Here is a 23899-nt window from a genome sequence, read left to right as displayed (position 1 = left end):
ACAAACAGCCCATTAATGCAGCTGGACATTTACTGATGCTTAAGTACCTTGCTGAAGGGTAATGCGCACTAATGGTTTTCTTAGACACTCTGAAGCTCAAACATTTTTTGAACCCCATATCGCAAACCAACAACTAGGGTGAATGACTGCTTTATGCCACTGAATCTTCTCTTAATCCCACCCTCACACACCATATGCAGGGTGCATATCTGCAAAGGAAAGGCCATAAGGTAAGGTGCTACTCATGAGCCGTAGCTGGGTAAAAGTGTGCAGAGGAGGAAAATAGTTTAGCCGAGTCCATGAATGCATGGTTCAGTTTAGCTCAGCAGGGTTAGAGCATAAAATTGAAATTGGGTAGTGGCTGACTTAGCCATCATAAATTGTTCAGTGGCGGCCATGGATTGTACAGTAGCTGGATGGAGCTTCTATCCAATTGTTTCTTCTGGGTTTTTGGCCGCAGAGACTACATTTACTCAGTGTGTTGGCAATCTTTGGATTGCATAACTTCATCTTCTCAACTTCATTTTCCCTGGGGCTCCTGCCCCAACCTTGCACTGTGTTCATGGGATCACTCCAGCCCTGTCCCTCACACTGGTTGCGGACCGCTGAAGCCCTGTTCCTCCCCTGCCCATGCTGTGACTCAGCCTGGAGCTCCAGTTGCATCACCCTGCATCACCCTCTAAACTACACTATACTGAACTGTACAATTTGGACTTTACCACTCCAGTTGGTTTATTACCTGAATTGTAACCAGCCCAACCCATTCTATGTGCTGTGATAGATTATTACATATCTGTTATATCCATTCTATTACTACTTTACACCTGGCCGGCCAGCAGAGGATGGGCTCCTCCTCTACAGCTAAGTTCCTCCCGAGATTTCTACCCATTAGGTAGTTTTTTCTGGGTTTTCTCCCGACCAGTTTTTTTACCTGATGTGCTTGCTATTTGGGGGCTCAGGCCTGGTTTTTGCTGTTTTCAGCCACTCCGTAAAGCATCTTTTTGACAGTTTTCTATAAAAAGTGCTGTAGAAATAAAATAGATTTAATTTGATTTGATTTGTCGGGAGGAGTCGGGTTTCGTGCACTGACATCCAGCGTGCTTCCATCGGGTAGGGTGTACTGTGCCTTCTCTGTCTCCAGGGTCTCGTCCTTCTGAGGGTTCAGGGACAGGTAGCACGCTCTCTACAGAAAGGGATGAGAAACACAGAGATCATTCTCACACCTCAGGCAGGAGGAGACTCCCTGTTCCCAGGGCAGGAGCACCAACTTTCACAATTATCATTTGGTTTTTTAAGGACTTTACGGCATTATGAAATAACATGTTTTTACAAGGTTGTGTGACTAACAGCCTATGGCAGTTCCACCCATTATCGGTACATGAAACCATGGCAGCAGACTACATATTAACACAGCTGGGACATGAATCGTGCATAGCTTCGAACACATACATTAAGTAGATCTATGGATAAATTAATGACTGGTGAAGACCAAGTCTTCTCTATGTGTTGTGCGTTGTACTCAAAATAATTCCACTGGTTTTGCCAACCACCAGTTACTCTTAGATCTGGGTCTAAAAATGTGTACTATCCCTTTAAATTGGTCTGCTATACAAATTGAACGGCGAGTTTTACTTTATCACATCATGCTAATTAATAAACTAATTTCTCATGCTAAACTAATTTCTCTTTGAGGATTAACAGCTTCCAAAAGCACACTAACCTACTACAAAGATGTTCATAGGTATACCTCTTTGATGGTGCGGACCACCTCAAACTCGGCAGAGGTGTGGAAGTCATAGCCCTCCTTGCGCAGGAGCAGACGCAGGAATCGGGAGATGTCACGACCAGCGATGTCCACACGCATGATGGAGTGGGGGATGGCAAAGCCTTCATAGATGGGCACGGCGTGGGTCACCCCGTCACCCGCATCCAGCACCACACCTGTCGTCCGCCCTGTGGCGTACCTGCCAAATGACAGCAGGACCCTCCCATTAGCCGCTGTGTGTGCGCAGGGCAAAGCCTTCCTTCTGAGCTTAACATCTTTCTACAGAGGTTTCCACCATAACCCCGCGTTAACTCTGTTGACCAGTTGCCGGAAGTCCATTCATTCTCTATGCAGCTAAGCAACGTCCAGCAACCCGAGCAACTGGCCAACTGAGCAGCCAGTTGCCTGAAAAATGTTGCCTATACTCTTGGGGGGATTGCACATCAACAGCCAGTTAAGAGTTTTGGGCTTCTGATTTCTCCAACCGATATGACAACATTTTGTGAATTATTATTCTGCTCAGTAAGGAAAAATGGACAAACAACTTGTCATTATAGTACAATTACACCCAGTGTTATACAACGTTAAAAAAAATGACGCTTGGACGGCAGATTCACCTTGCTAGCTATCTAGTGAGAGAGCGATATGGAGAGATAGCTAGCCAGCTAGTCTAGTGAAGGGAATAAAGAGGTCTAACTAGGTGGCTATCTAATGAGAGAGAGAGAGAGAGAGAGAGAGATATGGACAAGGAGATCGCAGTAACAAATATTTGTCAGTGTCCAGACATAACTATAAAAACAAAAGGAGATGATATGTGGCTATATGGCAAATATGTCTTTTTAATGATGCCATTATTTCTTTTCAATAATATGCTGCTGCACGAGACCACCAAGATGATACATAGGGAAGCTCCTGCACCCCCCCTCAGCCTAGTAAACTTGAGCAACCCATCGACCCAGTTGCTCGCTGTGTTAACGCAGGGTAAGGCACAAAGGATTCCTGGGTGCCACAAGGCTGGATGTTCTCGGCAAACCAGGAACATATTTTCCCAATTTTTGTGTTCGTTCCACACATTTCCATTCCTTAGACATTTTTGTAAGATAAAAAAAGCGTGGTTTATAAAAAGAAACCTCACAAATCCTCCATGACATTCTATTTTACATGTGCTTTTTGGTGCTAATGTGTTAAATATTGCAGCCTGGTTGTTGGTAAAGGTATCATTAGAAATCCCTGCACCAGACAATACCACACACACAATACACCCATGCATAATCACCCAAATAATAAAGGCCAGCTAACCTAATAGCCATGTAGCTATCACGTTTTAGCACATTATGGGAAGGACAGCTGGGTGGGGAGGACAGTATGTATGACACTGAGGGAAGGAAGAGGAGGTCCTCACAGGCTGAGCACGGCCTGCATGGAGATGAATAGCGCCGGAACATTAAAGGTCTCAAAGAAAACCTCAGCTGCCCGCTCACGGTTTTTACTGGGGTTCAGGGGCGCCTCTGTCAGCAGCACAGGATGCTGGGAAAACAAAAAATGGGGAGGGAAAGAGAGAGGGAGGGAGAGTGAGAAAATTTTGGTTTGTCCGGCCAACATACCACAAATGAACTCATCTGAATTTAGCTGGAATGCATAGAACCACCGTCCCCCCTGCTTCGGACTCCACAGCTGCTAATTTACAGAATTACTGTTAATTTACAGCAATAAACAGAAAAAATAAAGCCGTGAAGGGGGTGCAAAGCAGGAAAAACTTAATTGAAGAAACTCAGTATCTTTCACTGAAGAAACTCAGTATCTTTCACTAAAGATACTCAGTATCTTTCACTGAAGAAACAAAGTCGTCCCGTCAAAATCTTTTCCCTTCAGAGAAATATGTAAAAGTAAATTTAGCAATAAAAAAAACATGGACAGCCAGGGCAGTCATATGCAAATACAATCCAATCCATATACAGGTAAATAAAAAATGACTAAACTAAATAATGAAAAGACCCAGAGCACACAGCTTTACAGTTATTAGCGTGTTTAATAAGTAGGACAAAACAAGACTGATGTTTGTTTTGTTGATGATCTCTGATGTCTTGAGTATATTTAGTGTGGGGGTAAATTTAGATACGGGGCTGGGGTGTGTCTCTGATGCAAAGGAGGTTGGGGCTCCTGAAAAAAGGCCACACCTCCTCAGAGAAGGTCTGCAGCTGCTCCTTTGAGTAGACGTACTGCCAGATACGCTCCATATCATTCCAGTCCTTCACTATGCCGTGCTCCATGGGATACCTCACAGACAGCAGCCCCCGGTGCTCCTGCAGGGAAAGGGGGGCAGCAAGAAAGGGATATTGGAGAGAGGGATGGAGGGAGTGAGGCAGAGAGAGAGGACGATGGAAAGAGAAAGTGATTGACAGAGGAAGGCAGGGATAAAAAAGGGCAGAACCGCAGTGACACGTGATACCCTGCCATTGGCCAGCTTCAACATTACCCTTTGTTAATTCTTCTGCTGATGATCAAACTTTACTTATTCCTATAGGGAAAAAAAGTGGCCAAGCTGCCGGTTATTGAAGTGATATCATTTCATGATCAGAATCGGTATTGGCCAGAAATTTTTATATTGGTGGGATGCATTTGGTGTACATCAGGGATCCACTGATATAAAAATTCCGATTATTTAGTGAAAACATTGACTGATTGTTTGGTGGTTCTGCTTACATAAGTGTTATGATCAATTATTTAAAATCTTTCCATACTAAAAAACCAAAAATTTGTTTTACACAACTTTAAAGTAATACAAACATTTATTTATAACATTTCTTCACATTCATCCAACTTAAAACAAATTCCTCCAACTGAAAGTGCATTCCTGAATTATCAGTGTTTTTTCTAGAATTTTTCCCAGGCCCGGTGGTATGCAGATAAACGCCAAAACAGATGCGGCATGCAGGGTGGTATATAGATGCGGTCGGATGGTGCAGCAGGCAGTCCGCAATTTATTTTCTTGCAAATTTCTGTTGGCGCTGTATGTTCATGACTTAAAACAAAATGATCACAAGCACTGAACTTAATATGCTGCACTTACAGCATAAAAATAAGCTGAATAACCTATGTCATATAATAATTAAGACTCCACAATTGCATACAAATCAATTTTACCAATTTGACCAACTTGTGATAATGAACTTTTTTTTTTAGAACATTCAATAATAATACATTAGATCAAATTAATTTACATTTGATTATATTAATGTGCCAGGGAGATGTTTGGGTCATGTATTTTTTTGTCTATTTTCATGGAGGAAAAAAGGCATTCTCAAATTAATTTGGTTATTGATTTCCAAATGAATAATATGGTGTTATTTTTAGCATTTTATGGAAATGAATATGGGAAAAAAAACAAAGTGCAGTTATTTTGTATCCGACATGCAAACGTAAGCCCTTGGATTACAAAATACATGACTTTTTTCCTTTCGATTGACATAAACAGAGTTGACCATTGGTCATTTTTAAACAATTGACCAATGGACGACTATGCGAATTGTTAGTTTTCTCGGCCAATACTGATCATAGGCAAATATATCGTTGCGTCCCTAGTTTGTAAAGGTGAGATTTTTCATTTCATGTTACGAGAAGAGGACGTGTGGTTGTCCTACTTTGATCCTTTAACTGACCTTCAGGATTCTTCAAGTAATTTCCACATCATTTTATCATAGTGTGAAAATAAAACTTAGGGCCACAGAAAAGTTGAATGTGAGGGTGTACAAGTGGGTTACCTCTGCTTTGGGGCCAATGAAAAGATCCCCTTCGAGTGCACCTGCCATTACACGTACATGCTTGGGACGTCCCACACTAGAATTGTAAATCATAAAACAAAAAGACATTATCATCCAGACACTTCCTCCCGACACACATGTAGATTAACCACAACCAGTCAAACACAAGAACACAATATATTACATACTGGTGTAAAAGCGGTACAAGGAAAAGCAGGGTTTCCCCTTCAATACATTAGGTGGGGCAGCCCACCTCACCCTGCCAAATGTATTAAAAATTTAAAAAGGCAATGTCATTGTCTGAATAGAAATTTACTATAATTAAAAATTCAATAGCAAATTTGTTTGCGCAAGCACTCCATTTTGTGATTTCATAAATTATCAAAGATTTAATACGCTACATTCGTGGTGTGTGGACACCCCTTGATCAGTAACCAACTCCAGGTATGAAGTCACAGTGTTTTGATCTCATTGCAATTGGCTGATAGGCCACACATAGATGAGAGGACTTGTTTACGTCAGGAATTCTCAGCCTATTCAATGTTCAGGTCCCATAACATAATTTGTTGATGTTAAAGATATTCTATCAAATTTAAAATTAAAAAAAAAATAAATAAATAAATAAATAAAAATAATAATAATAATAACAATAATCATAATAAAGAGTCTACCTATGTTGGTTATGCTGTTTAATTTTCAGACCTGAATTGAATGTGAGCTATTTGGCACAATTTGTTGACTGCGAGGCATATGTTGTGTTTTTTCACAGAACAAACAAGTCTAGGCTAATATGTAGGCTACTGAAAAAATTGCATTGGCTACAATAGCAGCAGTGGATGCTGCTGATCCGTATGTTATGATCTTTGAGATACTCTTTTCCATGCACCCCATATATCAGAACAAATCATTCTAGCCCTGAGATTTACTCAGGGCTGGAACTTCGGGGGTCGGATAATCTGATTTCTGATATGGTTCTGCATTTGTAAATAAACTTCAACCAATAGATTATGCCTATCAGTTTAGTAGCCAACTTTTTAACTTCTAAATTGCACTGGTTAAAATGAACTAACGTGCAGGCCAGCAAATAGGCTAATACGGTACACCCTGGGGCAATATTACCTTTTCTAACCATCCCCAGCACGTCCCTCCCAACATAGTCTGCTAAAATAATACGTCCATAATTACTGAATGAGTAGAAATACCATATGTGAATGAAAGCTCAAAAAACACACAAGTTACATCATATGCTAGCTACGTTTGTCAGTTGATAACTAACCATACAAAGTTCAAATAAAAGTAGTATACATTCAAAAGTAAATGTTACTTGCAGTAAAAAGAATCAAAGGAATGCAACAAAAAATGCTGATTATAAGAGCATATTGTTGAATTTAGCCAGTGATCATGACATTTGCCATTGAGCGCTTAAAGAACACGACTGCTTGCTCTAGCTAGCTGGCAGGGCTAGCACCTCATACAGCCATGCAGCTCTTGGCTAGCAGGGTTGATGAGCAGTCTCCTGGAACAGACAGGAGCTATGAAGCAAATTTTAAATTGCCATTGACTAGCAAATATGTTATTTTGTTCCAGCACTAAAATACTTGCTTAACTTTTCATTCATTATTCATCTGGCAATTTCAACATTAGCCACTTAGCACACTATCTAGCTAAGGTTAGTTAAAAACATATTTTATTAAGAACCTCTTGCTTACTAGCTAGATATGGGTAATGCAACTAGCCATTCCACTCACAGTTCCAGTCAAACAGCTTACGATCTGTCTTCATAGCTAGGGAAGTTGAATGTTCTGCCTGCAATGTAATCACAATGGGAGTTCCATGCACACACATGAAACAAAATTGGCATCTGGGCTCACTTTAACAGGTCATTTAACAAGTAAATATACAAAATCAGAGTAGATAGAGCTATTAAATAGTTCCAAAGTGTACCGATAGTTCAGAAATGTTACTTTTTTACTTTAGAAGTCAAAGATTATTATGCAAACTTGACTGTTTATGAGCATTTGTGCCTGCTCTTAACACTTCACCAAAATAAGTGGGGTCATTATAAAAATCTAACCACAATTAAGGCATTATTACTCATTTCACCACAAAAAAAAAAAAAACTTACTGTGAAATGTTTCAAATGTTAATTGTTTATTATTTATTGAAACATTTGTATATGTAGATGTCCTAAAAACATTACAGCTGCCAGCTTCTTGAGGGACTACTGCCATTTCAGAAGCGATATGGCACCAAAAAAACAAAAACAAAAACAAAAAAAAACCAGATGCTCACTATCTTATTCAAAATAAACCCAGAAGAGATTTTGTTTTGCTGAAATTAAATGTTATTCAAATTGCAGCCCTGTCTTGACACCATCCTGATTGTTCAATTCGGATTTGTCCAAGTTATGCAGGGGAAGAGGCCCTATAATGTTTTTTTTTTGTTGCCATTTTCTCCCTAATTTAGTCGTTATACCAAATTTGGCAAAATTAATAAAAAGTTTCTTCTAATAAACCGTAAGTCCGATTGGTCCGAAATTGCCCATGTTCATGTATGGTGCATGTCTCCCTATATGGTGTTAACAGCTGTTAACAGGGAAGCTAATGCTATTATAACGCTTTAAAACTCATCTTCTAATGAACGCTTTACCTGATTGCATCACCATCGCACATGTGTACTCTTGGGTATTCTCTCCATCAAGGGTGATAAGGACAAGTTGTTTCATTAAAAATTGTGTGATTTGTGGCATGACAAAGTTAGCACTTTATGCTAATGCACATTCATATTTCAATGTAATGTTTCTAATGAACCGGACGTTGGACCGTCTCACGCACGGGTATGTAGATTGTCCAAAATCCTTAAATCTATGCCGCTTGGACTCTTTTCTCCTTCACCTAGTATTTACCCAGCTTGGACATGTTCGTAGGGCCCTGCATTGCTGCTTGCACCTATATTTTTACATTGATATTTTCTCCAAAATCGTGTCTACAGTATGGTATAAACGATTTTAGTTTTATGGATGGGTGTTTTTTGTATTAGGGTGAAAAGGGGTACATGAGCCTAGTTGATTCCAGTCCCCAATTTCAATTGTTGATTGCAGTCCCCCAAATGGAAATTTGAAGCCACAGGCAGCTATGTTCAGCAATGAAACAGGCCGTTCCTGCGAAAGGGCATCCGTGCCCAGCGAACCTACCCTGGGTAAATAAAGGTTAAATAAAATAAATATGTTTGAGACAGAGACATTTTGGCACGTATTGCGTTTTGAGAGTACACTAAATGTGTTCTCATTAAATGTCGCAACCAATAACAATACATACCTGTAAAGGCGTACAGTATATGAGTTTTACTGTACGAATACCAGAAAATATTGCTTCAAGTTGAAGGAAAACAGATAACGCCACACTAAAAGTCACACAGGTGATGATGCATTTCCCTCCAACAACAGTGATTACAAGAGGAGGGAAGCGGCTAATTTTTAAAATCATATTATAACAACCATTATATTCTGGAAAGTTCATGATTTATAAGTTGTTAGTTGATTATACTGTAGCATTTTTGACATTATGCATGAAGAACAAACTGTCAAAATATGTTTTCTGAAAGATCGTCAAAACAGGTTTGACCTTCCTATCATAGCAGTCTCCGGGAACACTCAGACAGGAACAATGAAGTTTTAACTAGCTGGCGACCAACAAATTAGCACCATTATTTCTGATCCAGCACTCAAGTGCTTGCTTAACTTTTATTCATTATTCATCTGGTGATTGTGACATTAGCCACTTAGAACGCTATCTAGCTAGCGGTAGCTAGTTAACCCCTAGTTAACACCGGCACGCCTAGATTGCTCAACTCAGACATTCATTGCTCCTGAAACCAAACTATGAGTTGAAAACACAAACTCTATTTTCTAGTTTTATTAGTACATGATACATGACAGCTATGCCGAATACAAAGATTCGCAGCACCACAATTGTCGCGCCGGTCATTCATTTTACAAGCACCCCCTCCCTGCAGTATCATCTGCAACCACACCACCCACCCATGACATAATGGACAATAATGGCTATCTGGGCATTCATAAAAATATTTGAAAAATTTTACCATGTCATTCTACTGTCAATATCTGGGACTAAATATAGAACAAATATACAACCTTACCATTGGTTTTACGTGTAGCAATCCATTTGTGACATACATGCACATTTGTGATGACTGGCTGATGACTTCCAATATAGCTGTGCATCATACCACACGTTGTTAACGGTGTTGCTGCTCTTTTTAGTACAATCTGGCTAGACTGACAATTAATTAACTGAAAAGGTGATAGTATAAGCTTTCCAATGATGTATAACAGGTCTAATTTCACTTTTGGAATAGAATTTTATAGCCCAGCGAAACCAAAGGTTTTATTTCATCATCGCCACCTTACACATTCACTCAGTGTTAACAGTAAAAGTGCACCCGGCAACATTTTATCAATAAGTTTTGTCAGTTTTTGGAAAATATTATTATTCTTGAGAACTTCTGAGCATGGCTAAGACATGTTTTCTGATAGCCCTAGCTGTGATAGTGTTTTCTGGACTAAGTCAGAAGAGGAAAGCAACAGTGTTGATTCTCTGTCTGTCTCTGTCTACTGAACACAGATAAGATTTCATCATCGCTATGTAAGTATTACTGCTCAAAATATTTCAGTTATATATGTTATGTTTTAAACTGAGTGCCTTTAAATAGGTTAGTGGCATTTTATAATGAGGAGTGTTTGTGTTTCATGCACCGGATCTCACGTGAGAGCTGGAACATTGCCAAAACGCGGTGGAGGGTTCAATATTGTTTTAAAGTTGTCCCACCCCCATACAAGAAAACATTACATACTGCAGAGTACAGAAAAACATACAAGAGTTTATGATTACACATTTAGGTACTGTACCACATTGCGTGACAATGTTTTTGAATTATTTTTCTAAATCTGATATCAATGTTTCATCTTAAACCATCATAAGGGGCACATTTATATGCTTTATAATGGACAAAAAGCACTTTATTCATTTTTGGAGAGATTTTGGATATGTTTCTGGACCCCTACATACACTCAACAAAAATATAAACACAACACTTTTATTTTTGCAGCCATTTTTAATGCATTTAAATAAAAAGGATTTGTTCTACGTGCTTATTTCTCTCAAATTTTGCCCACAAATTTGTTTATATCAATGTTAGCCAGCATTTCTCCTTTGTCAAGATAATCCATCTCCTGCACAGGTGTAGCATATCAAGAATAAACCCCATGATCACTACATAGGTGTTTCTTATGATGGGGTCAATAAAAGGCCACCCTAAAACGTTGAGTTTTTTGTTGTTCAACACCATGTCACAGATGCCTCAAGAGTTAAGAGATCATGCAATTGGCATGCTGACTGCAGGAATGTCCTGTAGAACTGTTGCCAGAGTAATGGGTGTTCATTTCTCCACCATAAGCCGCCTCCAGCGTCGTTTCAGAGATTTTGGAAGTTCGTCCAACAGGCCTCACAAACGCAGACACGTGTAACCACACCTGTCCAGGACCGCCACATCCGACTTCTTCACCTGCGGGATTGTCTGAGGCCAGCCACACGGACAGCTGATGAAACAGTTGGTTTACACAACCGTAGAATTTCTGCACAAACTGTTAGAAATCGCCTCAGGGAAGCTCATCTGCGTGCTCGACGTCCTCACCGGGGTCTTGATTTGTCTGCAGTTCGGCGTCACAATCGATGTGAGTGGGCAAGGGCTCACCTTCGATTGCCAGTGGCATGCTGGAGAACGGTCCTCTTCACTGATGAATCATGGTTTCAGCTGTACAGGGCACATGGCAGGCAGCGTGTATGGCGTCGGATGGGTGAGTGGTTTGCTGATGTCAACGCTGTGAACAGAGTGGCCCACGGTGGTGGTGGGGTGTTGGTATGGGCAGGCATATCCTATGGGTAGAGAACTCAAGTGGATTTTATCCATGGCAATTTGAATTCACAGAGATATTGTGATGAGATCCTGAGGCCCATTGCTGTGCTATTCATCAACTGCCATCACCTCATGTTTCAGCATGACAATGCACGGCCCCATGTTGCAAGGATCTGTACACAATTCCTCGGAGCTGAAAATGTCCCATTTCTTCCATGGCCTGCATACTCACCAGGCATGTCACCCATTGAGCATGTTTGGGATGCTCTGGACCGGCGCATACGACAGCATGTTCCAGTTCCCACTAATATCCAACAACTTTGTACAGCTATTGAAGAGGAGTGGGACAGTCTACAATCAACAATTTGATCAATTCAATGCGAAGGAGATGTGTTGCGTTGTATGAGGGTCACACAAGATACTGATCAGTATTCTGTTCATTTCATGGTATCTTCTTTTTTGGGGAATCTGTGACTAACAAATGCATATCTGTATCCCCAATCACATGAAATCAGTAGATTAGTGCTTAATGAATCTATTTCAGTTGACTGATTTAAGTTTATTCCCTTTGAAGTCAATAAAATCGAAATTGATAAGTGTTGCATTTATATTTTTGTTCAGTATATTTTAGACCACTGTGCTGACGAAAAGCTTGTAATTCCCACTTGAAAATGATGCAACAGTGAGTTTCTTGAATAAAAACAGTTGATTTGGAGTGAAATGCATGATTATGTTGTGATTTACAGAAATGCATAATTTAGACATTTTGGCTGGATTTGGAGACACTGGGTACACTGCTTAGTTTTTGCATCATAGAACTTTAGTAGTTCTACATATCCACTCTTAGATTTTAATTTTATGCACTCGTGGTCAAGGACCCATGATAGCAGCAGCACCCAGGCCCCCCCCAGGTCCGTGATCACACCTGCATACCCCCAACCCAACCCCACCCAATGCCCCAGGTCAAGCTGCACCACCCCTCCACCCCACTTACAAAGCCATCCACGGGAAAACACTCAAAAACAGAACAGTCTGCTTACGAGTTTGGGAAACAGTATTTGGGGATCTGGTCTCCAGCAAAGCCAGCCTTGATCACACCTGAACCCTGAAAACAGAAAACAGACAAGGGTGGGGTGGGGGCAAGAGAAAAAGAGATAAGACATGAATATGGTGTTGTTCCTGGTGGATGGCGTTACAAGGCTTAGAGCAACCAGACCTTTCAGCCAAAGCCCTTATATTGTGTTGTGCTCCCAGACCATGAATTCTGGTCAGACATGAGTCAGACATGAGATATCACCTCAGGATGCAGTAAATGCACACACGTGGGCCCTACTCAGTACGTTTACATGCACAGTTGAAATCTTTAGCCAAAGATGAGATTTAATTGGATTATTGTCGTTGTCCCAATATACATGACTCGGAAAGAATCAAATTATTGACCGAGGTGTGTCTGACGAAGGCTTCTTATAAATCCTGCTTTCTCCAATTTTGTCGCAACTTTTTTTGAATATTTTGTCATTCCACGTTTTTCTTCCATCCATTTATTTTAGGATATTTAACTCCTTCAGTTGCGATTGCATGAAGTTGGTCTCCTCGTCCGTCCAGAAATGTGTGTTTTTCGCCATGATACTAGGGAGGGCAAAACAGAGCTTTAGAATGTCGCCAGCAGTGTATGTGCTTGAGCTCGACAATGCATTTCTCATGGAGAAGGTCGTTTGTTTCCTTTTTTTAAGTTCATTACAGTGGTGATAGAAGTGACAATAATTAAGTGGTACTGTGCTGTTAGCCTTTATTGATCCCCGTACAAGGTTAATGTGAAGTAGCTAGCACAATCGGACTGCAATAACCAATAAAAATGTACTTTGAATGGTACTTGCTCAATCTAACGGCAAATGTGAAAAAACATTCGATTATAGTCAGCGGCACCAATATTTTCTGTCACACCCTCAATAAACAACAAAAGTCCCAGTAGAATATTGAATTAAATCTTTTAAAGTTATATATTTTCTGAAACATTATCGACTCCGCTTGGCCACAGTAGTTGCTATGTAAATTATGGAACATGCGCAGAACGCCTAGTCCAATTTCAGGCCGATTGAAGCATATACATTACATGCCGTAGTAAATCGACTACTGTGGCCAAGCGACAAAGTTGCGACAAAATTGGAGAAAGCAGGATTTATAAGAAGACTTAGTCAGACACACCTCGGTCAATAATTTGATTCTTTCCGAGTCATGTATATTGGGACAACGACAATAATTCAATTAAATCTCATCTTTGGCCAGATCGAGCTATTCATACAGCTCGATTTCATCTGTGCATGTAAAGGTACTCACTGATACACGGCATTTGCTACAGCTGAGCTACTAGATGAAGACAACACAGCAATTTACAGGCAGAACTTCTGTCACCAAACAACAGTTTTTAACCCCCTAACTACAGTTGTGGCAGAAATATCCTGTCATGCAGAATATGGTTTGGTATCGCTGTCAGCACAGATGCACTACATATGCCAATGTTACCAGCAAATATGCAGCAGTGTTGAATTTTATTATCATCATTCCAGAACTGGAAAAGCAGCATTTTGAGACATCCTGTTATAGAACCCATGGAAAGTTAATTGAAGTTCAAAATGAGACTGAACAAACGCTGCATTATTGAAGAACTGCAATGTAAGCACTGTGAGAAGTGTTCACCCTTACTGAATCTTTATCAATATTTGCATGATCAGCCTTGAAGAACTTGAGCTATTCATTATGTAATCAGTGCGAATCCCGATGTCACAAGGAACTATTCACCAGAACAAACAGGCATGTCTTGTTTAGCTAATCACCGCATCCAATAGCATACGCCTAACCTGTTCTTGGACTAGATCAAATCTAGAGGTGAAATCCCCCTCCAACCAACTGTCACACAAACATACACAGGTTTTATATACAACAGAATGCAGCTGGACCTCCTCCTCACTTAACTTTACTCCTCCGTTTACAGAATATGCAAGGCCTATGTTACAGCACTGGGGTACAGTTGGTTTTATATTGGGATATTCGGATTCCGGCTTCAACAGCTCAAATAATCAAACAAACCACAAATTGTAGATGCAGGCATAAAATACGACAAGCTACAACCTTAGTATTTACCAGTGTCTTTCCTATATTCATATATTTAAACGAACTTCGACAGAATTCAGCTATCTTCAGCTTCTCGCGCTTCCGGAGATTTAAGGGACCGTCTACAAAGTTTGCTGTCAGAAATGTATACCTGAAAAAAAATCAATAATACCACAGTCGCCCAGACGTAACCAATGTGGAAATACACACACACAGACACATATGGATCAGTGACATTTCATGATTTCAAAATGCCAAAAAATTTGAAGAAGAAGCAGTCATTTTTAACATTTTTATAAGTTGTTTTATGTGCTTCCTTGGCCTTTAAAAAAATGTATTCAAGGACTTTGTAAATTTGGTAATTTATATACATTTTCACATATTTTACTCCCTAAAATGCCATTTAGGGAGTAAAATAAACTATTTTAAATATTTTTATTGTAAATATACAGCTCAAAAAATCCATCATCAAACAAATAAGAAATTATTATAATAGATTTCCAAGGATAAGGAATTAATACCAAATATTTATAGTTTTATAGGAAACGTCTCTACATTTGTAGTCAGTTCCGCATCTTTATAGTAGAAAAGTGAAAAAAGATTATAAATTAATTTAAAATTGATGTTGTTCAATCACTTGTGATCATCATATGCTTTTTTTGCAGGAAATGGTTAATGTATTTTTTAATGTTTACTTTCATTGTGTTACTGAATAACATTATTTTGTTTCCTGAATGACACTACACTCTTTGGTAAATAATTTATTGTGACATAATAGTAAAACACATTGAAACACATCTAGATTCAAGGACTTAAAAACTTAGGAACAATCCCAGATAAACATTAAACACCATTTTTATCCTTTCAGCTGCATGTGAGGATTGAGTAAATATAGGAGGGTGATGATCAGTCAGGCCAACTCAATTCCTTCTGCATTAACTAAAATCAAAGAAAAGATTAATACAATGTTTTAAATATATCTTGACTCTTAACACAAAAATTCAGTAAACATGGTAAAGGTTTGTTGTAAGTTAACAATTTTGCTTTTTACGTGGCCATAATGCCAGACACATGTCCTTGAATTTTAGAATTTTGCCAAACAAGCCTGCGGTACTACCTAATAATTCTCATTCACATTTGCAAATGAGTGCAGTTTTGGTGATTTTTTCTTTATTTTTATTTTTTATGAACACAAATCAGGAGATTCTGAACTGTGGTGGAGAGCACTAAAATCAGCACCACCGAATAGAGGCCCCCCTAATGAACATACTGCTACACCTTTCATATTTGGACATTTAAACCAGGATGAATTTAGCTGAATTTCTATAAGGAAAAAAGCTTTGTAACGGTCAGGACAGTAACAAAACAAAACAATAAAATCACTGGATTTATACTGAAGCAATGCAGGTACCTTGCTCAAGATAGAAATTACAGCATCTGACCTGGGAATCCAACCTGCAACCTTTAGGCCAGGGATCATCAACTGTGGCCCTCGAATCTAAATCCAGCCCTGGTTTTCTTTCCTCCAGGGTAATTAGTGCTACTGATTGGCCAGACTGTCTTCACACCTGACTCCCAGGCAAAGGGAGGGTGGAAAACCAGCAGTTCTCGCTCCTCGAGGACCATGAGTTGCTGATCCCGGCATTAGGCTGTAATGCTAGTTTCTTACCCATTTTGCTACACTGCCAGCTCGGAAGTGTTTGCTGCTACCCCACTTAATAGAGGAACTGAATGTTCAAACTGGCTTCATTTTGCTGAATTTTTCTTTTGTATTTTAAAGAAAAAAATTAAATGGCTTTGCAACCGTCAGTAGGAGAACACTAAAACCAACTATATATAACAGAAGGCCCCCTACTGGGCACACTGCAACATTTGGATTTAGAAATTTCAAGCTAGATTAACCTCTTAGCGCACAGCCCCTAGTGGTCGGCACGCCGGCGTGCCGAGATTACTAAACTCAAACATTCGGTGCTACTGCAACCAAAGTGTGAGATAAAAACAGAAACGCGTTGTTTTAGTTTCATTAGTAGACAATACATGACAACTATGCCGAAAACGGAGTTTCGCAGCCCCACCTTTGTCGCTCTGGTCGTTCATTTAACACGCACCCCCCTCCCTGCAGTCTCATCTACAAAACACCCCCACCCTTGACATAATGGACAATATTGTCTATCTTGGCATTCATAAAAATATTCTTTCACCACTAAAAAATCGTATTCCGTCATAGCAACAAGATGAACCCGACAAATAGCCCTAAGAAATGCCTATACAGCAGTGAAAACGCTGCTCACTGAATAACGAAATAAACGAGAAAAAGTTTTTTAAAATGATACAATGTCATTCTACAGTCAATATCTGGGACTAAATATTGAATAAATAGGCTACATAACCTTACCATTGGTTTTACGCGTAGAGATGTCCCTTTTGAGACCGAGTGGTCATATATTGTCTTGGACAATCCGTTTATGAAATATATTTCGCACATTTTTGATGCCTGGGTACATTCAAAATAGCCGCTGTTGCCATTTTTAGTACAGTCTGGCTTGATTGACAATTCATTTATTCAGTAGGTGAGAGTATAAGCTTTCTAACAATGTATAACATGTCTAATTTTGAATAGCGTTTTATAGGTCAGTGTAACCAAAAATTTTCTTATCATCGCATTCACTTACACGTTAAGACGCTGCACCTAACGAAACGTTAACAATTTTCCGTAATTTCTTGGAAAATACTATTATTATTGAGGACTTCTGGGCATAGCTACGCCGTATATTTGCTGATAGACCTATCTGACATCGTTATCTGGAGTAAAACAGAAGCGGATTGAACTTGTTGATTTACTGTCTCTGTCTGAAGACAGATAAAATTTCATGATTGCTAAGTAAGTATTACTGCTCAAAAAATTTCGGTTACACGCGTTATTTTTGGATTGAGAGTCTTTAAATAGGTTAGTGGTATTATATAATGTGGATATTTCACACTGTAATGTAAGCGTTAGTTAGTAGTTTTTTGAATGCATGCAACAGTAATGGTCAGTGGAGGATACGCTAAAAAGAAAAACCAAAAACAGACCAAAATACACAGAATCCTCATCCGTTTTGTCAGCCAACAAAACATAACATAACAAAAACAAAACAGTATGGGGAGCGACGACAACAACTGGCGCATATTACATTCACAACGGGACACCGTCACTGATCCACCGCATCACTTCCTAGTCCTGGTTTTAGCAGCCCGACGGTGGAAACAGAAACCGTAACCATTCCCACGAGTACTGAGCAGTGCGGAACGGCATGGAGTGGCCCTGGTAACGGTTCGGCCCTACAGTGGAAAAGTGGCTTTAGATGGCCCGGCACGTATGTAGAGCTGCAGCGCCTCCGCGCCGCAACTAAAAAAGGCGTCAGACACATATTCCAATCCGTTGCTCAGCTTAGCATAGAATGCACATTTCAGAGCGCCTCAGAGACTGATAGAATAATACACATTTAAAATAATAAATACGACAAAATAAACTAAACAAAAAGCTAAATATCAACTTGCCATCCCTGCTACCTGCGTGCTGCGCGCAGAGTACCGTATTGTTTATTTAGACATTGGCTACAGCATAAATTGCAACTTTTGTTTATGTTCAATATTAGTAATTGCAGTGAGAAACTGCAGCTGTAGACACAAGAAAGTTTGGTATATTATGGTAGCAACAGAATGAAGCAGACTATATATAGCTATATATTTACGTCATTGTTTTATTATTTATTTTATTTATTTGTGCGTTTGCAGAGAAACTCAAATACTATAAATAAAAATGGTTTTGCTATTTCTCAGCATAATGACGGATTCAAAGACTAAATGAACTCACCCAATATTGTCTTCAAATGGATCCATGCCAAAGAAAAGTAATTATTCATCCTCTCAAAAAGCTTCTACTAACAAACTTTTAGTAGTATTCACTCTGGCACTGTTTTCCATTGCTTCCCCAACGCAAGAATTTGGGCGTGATTTGTTGAGATAGTTAAAGCACCATAGATTCACCTGAATGACTAAAGATACATGCCACTCAAAGTTCAGACCCTCCCCTCACTGATAAAAACTAGACCCAATGGTGCCAGATTACTTAGTTCCGTCGCCATGGATGTCTCCTAGCCACTTGCTGTAAAGGCCTATACTGTGTCGTAACACATACGCCGGGCACCCACTGCACGCGTAGTGTAAGCGGCACGTAACCAGCACGGCGAAGCAGCACGGTGCGGTACGTCGTGTGTCTACACGGGTTCCGTTTGTGTCGCGCAAAGGCTTGATTAAAGCTCTATATTCCTAGTAGCTCTTGCAGTCTGCAGTGGGATTACATTGTGTATTTCAAGTTTGTTCAGGACTGTTGATTATGGGTTAAGTGAATACTTGGTGAGAGACCTTTTTCAGTTTGTTAATTTGGCAATATTTTGTTAACTCATGTAAATACGTGAGAAAGTAAACGCTTTAAAGAATTACCATAAGCTTAAATCGCAAAGTAGCCTACATAATAATCAATCTTAAACTGTATTAATTTATTTGCGTGGTTAACAAGCGTGCCAACTATGAAGAATATGTAATGATCATAATAATAATAAATAATCTGTAATCAACCGTTGGGAATTCCTGTGTCGTCTTGTTATACACGTCAAAACATTTATATGATCAGATTTAGTAAAATCAGCTAATCATCAAAACGATAGCGTAGCAGTTAAACTTGAAGGGATATGAACACCACAACGCCATGATCACCGGAAGCTTTGAAGTACAAGTGCAATAAAGGCTTGCTTACAACTTCATTTATAAAATAGGTGCATTTTCATCGGCAAGACCACTAAATAACCAGATTTTTTAAAGCTCTGTGGATTATCTGATTTTTATTAACAAGCCCTTTTTGAAAGCACGGCGAGCAAAGACATCGGAGAAGTCAAATAGGCTGAGCAATGGTTGGTTAAAAAATACCTTCCAACACTCGAGCTAACAAACCGCTGCTCGGTGCATTCACTTCTACATCATTCAATAGGCTACGTCTTTCTGTGGTGTATTTTCAAATTTACCCCACCCCCTCTGCAAAATAAGTAGCGAAACAAGGTTTGCCTTTTTCCCAGGTTCCAGTTTTTTTTTTTTTTTTTTCCCTGAAAGGACAATACAAAAACGAAAAGGCTTGTATTTTTTAGCCGCTTATAAAATATCTGGGAGGGAACTAGGGACACACCCCCAGTAGCCTAATATAAGGATGAAATATAAATCAGAGCATGTATACCTAGCATTTTAGAGCATATTTCTGTGTATAAACAGGTCATCATGACGCATGGCAAGCAGAAAAATAGAACAGAAGCAAAAAACTATGCTTCAGTTCGCTTGTGTCACACAAGTTTCGCACCCGGTTTGCAGCTGGTATAGAGGACGTCACCCGCTGCCGTTGTGATAACAGTACTTCAACTACGCTTCACATACGCGCTTTGTGCGCTCGTGGCTGCTGCGTGTGCGGTGGGTGTCCGGCTTTAGATGGCATGTCGTAACACTTAGGCGGCCCAGGCGTATGTAGAGCTTCCATACCCCAACGAAAAAGTCAAAATGGCGGGCAGACAATACGGCAGACATAGGTGGTCCCAATAGCAAAGTTGTAGAGCACATTCAGATGCATAGGTCGATGAAGTTTTGTGTTGATCTGACTTATGGTGTGGGAGATGTGGCCTTTTACGCATGACTCTTTGTTATAGCGCCACCATCTGGCCGACATAGGTGATTTTTAGTGCCTGAGTAGTGGGGGGCCATAGGAACCCACCTGCCAAATTTGGTTGCTCTAGGACTTATGGTTGCTGAGCCTCAGACACTTTTAGCGGAGAAAAAAAATAAATAAATAAAAAAAAAATAAAAAAAAATAATAATAATAATCCTAACAGATACAATAGGGTTCCACCAGCTTCGCTGCTTGGACCCCTAATAATAATAATAATCCTAACAGATACAATAGGGTTCCACCAGCTTCGCTGCTTGGACCCCTACTAATAATAATTACATTACATTACATTACAGGCAGACACTCTTATCCAAAGCGACATACAACAAATAATAATAATAATAATAATCCTAACAGATACAATAGGGTTCCACCAGCTTCGCTGCTTGGACCCCTAATAATCCTAACCGATACAATAGGGTTCCACCAGCTTCGCTGCTTGGACCCCTAATAATCCTAACAGATACAATAAGGTTCCAGCAGCTTCGCTGCTTGGGCCCCTAAACAAACAGCAGATTAACACCTGGCAGGATTTCCAAACCTGAGCGCTGTAATGTTGTCAATGGGATGGAATGTAACATCTGGTGCTGGTTTTAGTGCTTTCCATTGCACAATTGAGAATTTATAGAATTTTAGAAAACTGAAAAAGGTATATAAAATTAAAACCAGCATATTAAAAAAAGTCATCCACCAGATGCAAAACATCCAAACCTAAAAGCTGTACTGTGGTCGTCATGCATTCCTTGGACTGTGAAGTAAACTTAAGAGCTATTATACATACACTCACTGGCCACTTTAATAGGTACAACTGCTCGTTAACGAAAATATCTAATCAGCCAATCACATGGCAGCAACTGAATGCATTTAGGCATGTAGACATGGTGAAGACAATCTGTTGAAGTTCAAACCAAGCATCAGAATGGGGAAGAAAGGTGATTTAAGTGACTTTGAACGTGGCATAGTTGTTGATGCCAGACAGGCTGGTTTGAGTATTTCAGAAACTGCTGATCTACTGGGATTTTCACACACAACCATCTCTAGAGTTTACAGAGAATGGTTTGAAAAAGAGAAAATAACCAGTGAGCGGCAGTTCTCTGGGCAAAAATGCCTTGTTGATGGCAGAGGTCAGAGGAGAATGGCCAGACTGGTTCTATCTGATAGAAAGGCAACAGTAACTCAAATAACCACTATTTACAACCGAGGTATGCAGAAGAGGATCTCTGAACGCACAACACATCGAACCTTGAAGCAGATGGGCTACAGCAGCAGAAGACCACACCGGGTGCCACTCCTGTTGGGCTCTACAAAATTGGACAATAGAAGATTGAAAAAACGTTGCCTGGTCTGATGAGTCTCGATTTCTGCTGCAACATTCAGATGGTAGGGTCAGAATTTGCGTAAACAACATGAAAGCATGGATCCATCGTGCCTTGTATCAATGGTTCAGGCTGGTGGTTGTGGTGTAGTGGTGGTGTGGGGGATATTTTCTTGGCACACTTTGGGCCCCTTAGTACCAATTGAGCATTGTTTAAACGCCACAGCCTACCTGAGTATTGTTGCTGACTATGTCCATCCCTTTATGACCACAGTGTACCCATCTTCTAATGGCTACTTCCAGCAGGACAACGCGCCATGTCACAAAGCTCAAATAATCTCAAACTGGTTTCTTGAACATGACAATGAGTTCACTGTACTCAAATGGCCTCCACAGTTACCAGATCTCAATCCAATAGAGCACCTTTGGGATGTGGTGGAACGGGAGATTTGCATCATGGATGTGCAGCCGACAAATCTGCAGCAACTGCGTGATGCTATCATGTCAATATGGACCAAAATCTCTGAGGAATGTTTCCAGTACCTTGTTGAATCTATGCTACAAAAAATGAAGGCAGTTCTGAAGGCAAAAGGGGGTCCAACCTGGTCCTAGAAAGGTGTACCTAATAAAGTGGCCGGTGAGTGCATATTAATCGATGGGTTTGACATCTTGCAACTCCTTAGTTTCTGGTCGCTGTACTTTGTAGACAGTTCCTAAACACTTTCTGCGCTGACGGATTTCTAGAGATCAATGTAATTTCTCATTTTCAAAAGTCATTCTGTAGAATATAGGTTGTAGTCGACTGCCTACGTTGCCAGGGTTAAGAATTAGCGTTAGTATCTTATTTGGACGTTTCGTTTATGAGCTATTAAATCAGGAAGTCCAGATATCCCAATATAATACTAACTTTACCGCAGTCGTTAAGTATAGGCACGGTCTCTGCCTGTATAACTTGTATAACGCCACTGTTAACAGTTGTCTTTAATGACAGCTATTTAACCAGATATTTATATTGTGATATTCTGATTCACACATGCAATACTAGCAATTAAATTAAGTCTATGCTCATGATATGCAAATGTTTGCAGGGGTTTCTGTATAGATAAGGAGAATAACAATGGCCGCGGGCAGACAGCTCAGGAGATGTTGCTCCCACCAGGACTGCAGATCGAGGGAAAACACATTTTCGGTCGTCCTTTATGTCTCTAGACTATGACTTAGGTGACACAAACGACAGCGTTTTGCAGAGGGTTGCGTGATACTTTCCTTTTTTAAAATTAAGGATGCAATGTGAATACAGCTATTTAACGGCTAGCTAGCTGGTTAGCGTTAGGGTGTGGGTGTAGGATGCATTATTTACTTACATTATCAATGACAACAGGCTGGTTAGCTATGATGTCATATGACTCCATGACGAGTTGTTCGCTCAGTAGCGTATTATCACTAACAATCGTTTTTCGTCGATTACCCTCAGTTTGTCAAATGGAAAATAGCCCTGTCACCAAGCGATTTTCTACGAGTCAATAAAGCTCGTTGCAGCAGCAGGGCAATACAGTCTATGGTGCGAACAGTTTTGCTGAGCAGCTACATTACCCAATAGAATAGAGACCGAGGATTCCACGTCACTGCCCTGGGTGCCCTGAGTTCCGGGAGAGAAATTTCCCCCTTAATTTTCACATTGATTTTTCTGCTGTCCCCTGATGAATTTTTCTGATGAAAACATAATCTCATTAAAAAAAAAAACACGTTTTCATCGTAAATTTGTGCCTCGTGAATTTGTGTAGACTATCCTTTAAAAAAAATGTATAAAACATTTTTCCTTTCTTGTCACTCCAAACGAATGATAATCTGTAATAGATAAAAAAATTAATCTGTCTACATGTAAATGTGGGCCTGTCCAATTTAATATCTATATTTGCCAATATTTATTATCAACCACATTTCACATTGAATGGACTATTCCACCTCGACCTTCCTGTGCCTTTGCTTTTTTAAATTCTTTTTATTTTTTATTGGGAATCGTTCAAAAATACGATGTGATACATTAAAACAATGTCAAAGAAAAATTCTGTAAGTACGTATAAGAGACATAAAGCAAATGACATTGATAAACGGAAAGAGCAAAAGAAAGAGCAAAATATAAAAAAGACGCTAGGGGATGCATTTTATATTGATCATAATTACATAAGAACCTTATATAATTGACAAATATTAAAAGTTCTAATGGCCATGTTGTTATTAGATAAAGAAAGTATAAGGATATA

At 39.7% G+C, this 23899-nt stretch overlaps 1 protein-coding gene across 6 annotated transcripts in view; it reads right to left on the bottom strand.

The window, feature by feature from the left end:
• Positions 1 to 23216, bottom strand: part of actr1b (actin related protein 1B) — a 30982-nt gene extending 7766 nt beyond the window's left edge. The window contains exons 1-8 of one of the 6 annotated variants that reach the window (XM_064307500.1): positions 23000 to 23215; positions 12501 to 12565; positions 11299 to 11480; positions 5527 to 5602; positions 3943 to 4068; positions 3168 to 3292; positions 1748 to 1964; positions 1091 to 1183 (exon numbers count right to left, since the gene is read on the bottom strand). In XM_064307500.1, the coding sequence (XP_064163570.1) occupies positions 1091 to 1183; positions 1748 to 1964; positions 3168 to 3292; positions 3943 to 4068; positions 5527 to 5574 (609 nt within the window). In that variant the 5' untranslated portion in view covers positions 5575 to 5602; positions 11299 to 11480; positions 12501 to 12565; positions 23000 to 23215. Of the gene's footprint in view, positions 1 to 1090; positions 1184 to 1747; positions 1965 to 3167; positions 3293 to 3942; positions 4069 to 5526; positions 5603 to 7235; positions 7333 to 11298; positions 11481 to 11692; positions 11789 to 12500; positions 12566 to 22999 lie in introns of those variants that run through there. The other 5 variants (XM_064307501.1, XM_064307503.1, XR_010325279.1 and 2 more) reach the window with 5 other exon arrangements.
• Positions 23217 to 23899: the final 683 nt, after the last annotated feature.

The sequence above is a fragment of the Anguilla rostrata genome, chromosome 14 (genome assembly GCF_018555375.3).
Source record: "Anguilla rostrata isolate EN2019 chromosome 14, ASM1855537v3, whole genome shotgun sequence".
NCBI lineage: Eukaryota > Metazoa > Chordata > Actinopteri > Anguilliformes > Anguillidae > Anguilla > Anguilla rostrata.
This window is presented reverse-complemented; position numbering and strand designations above follow the sequence as displayed.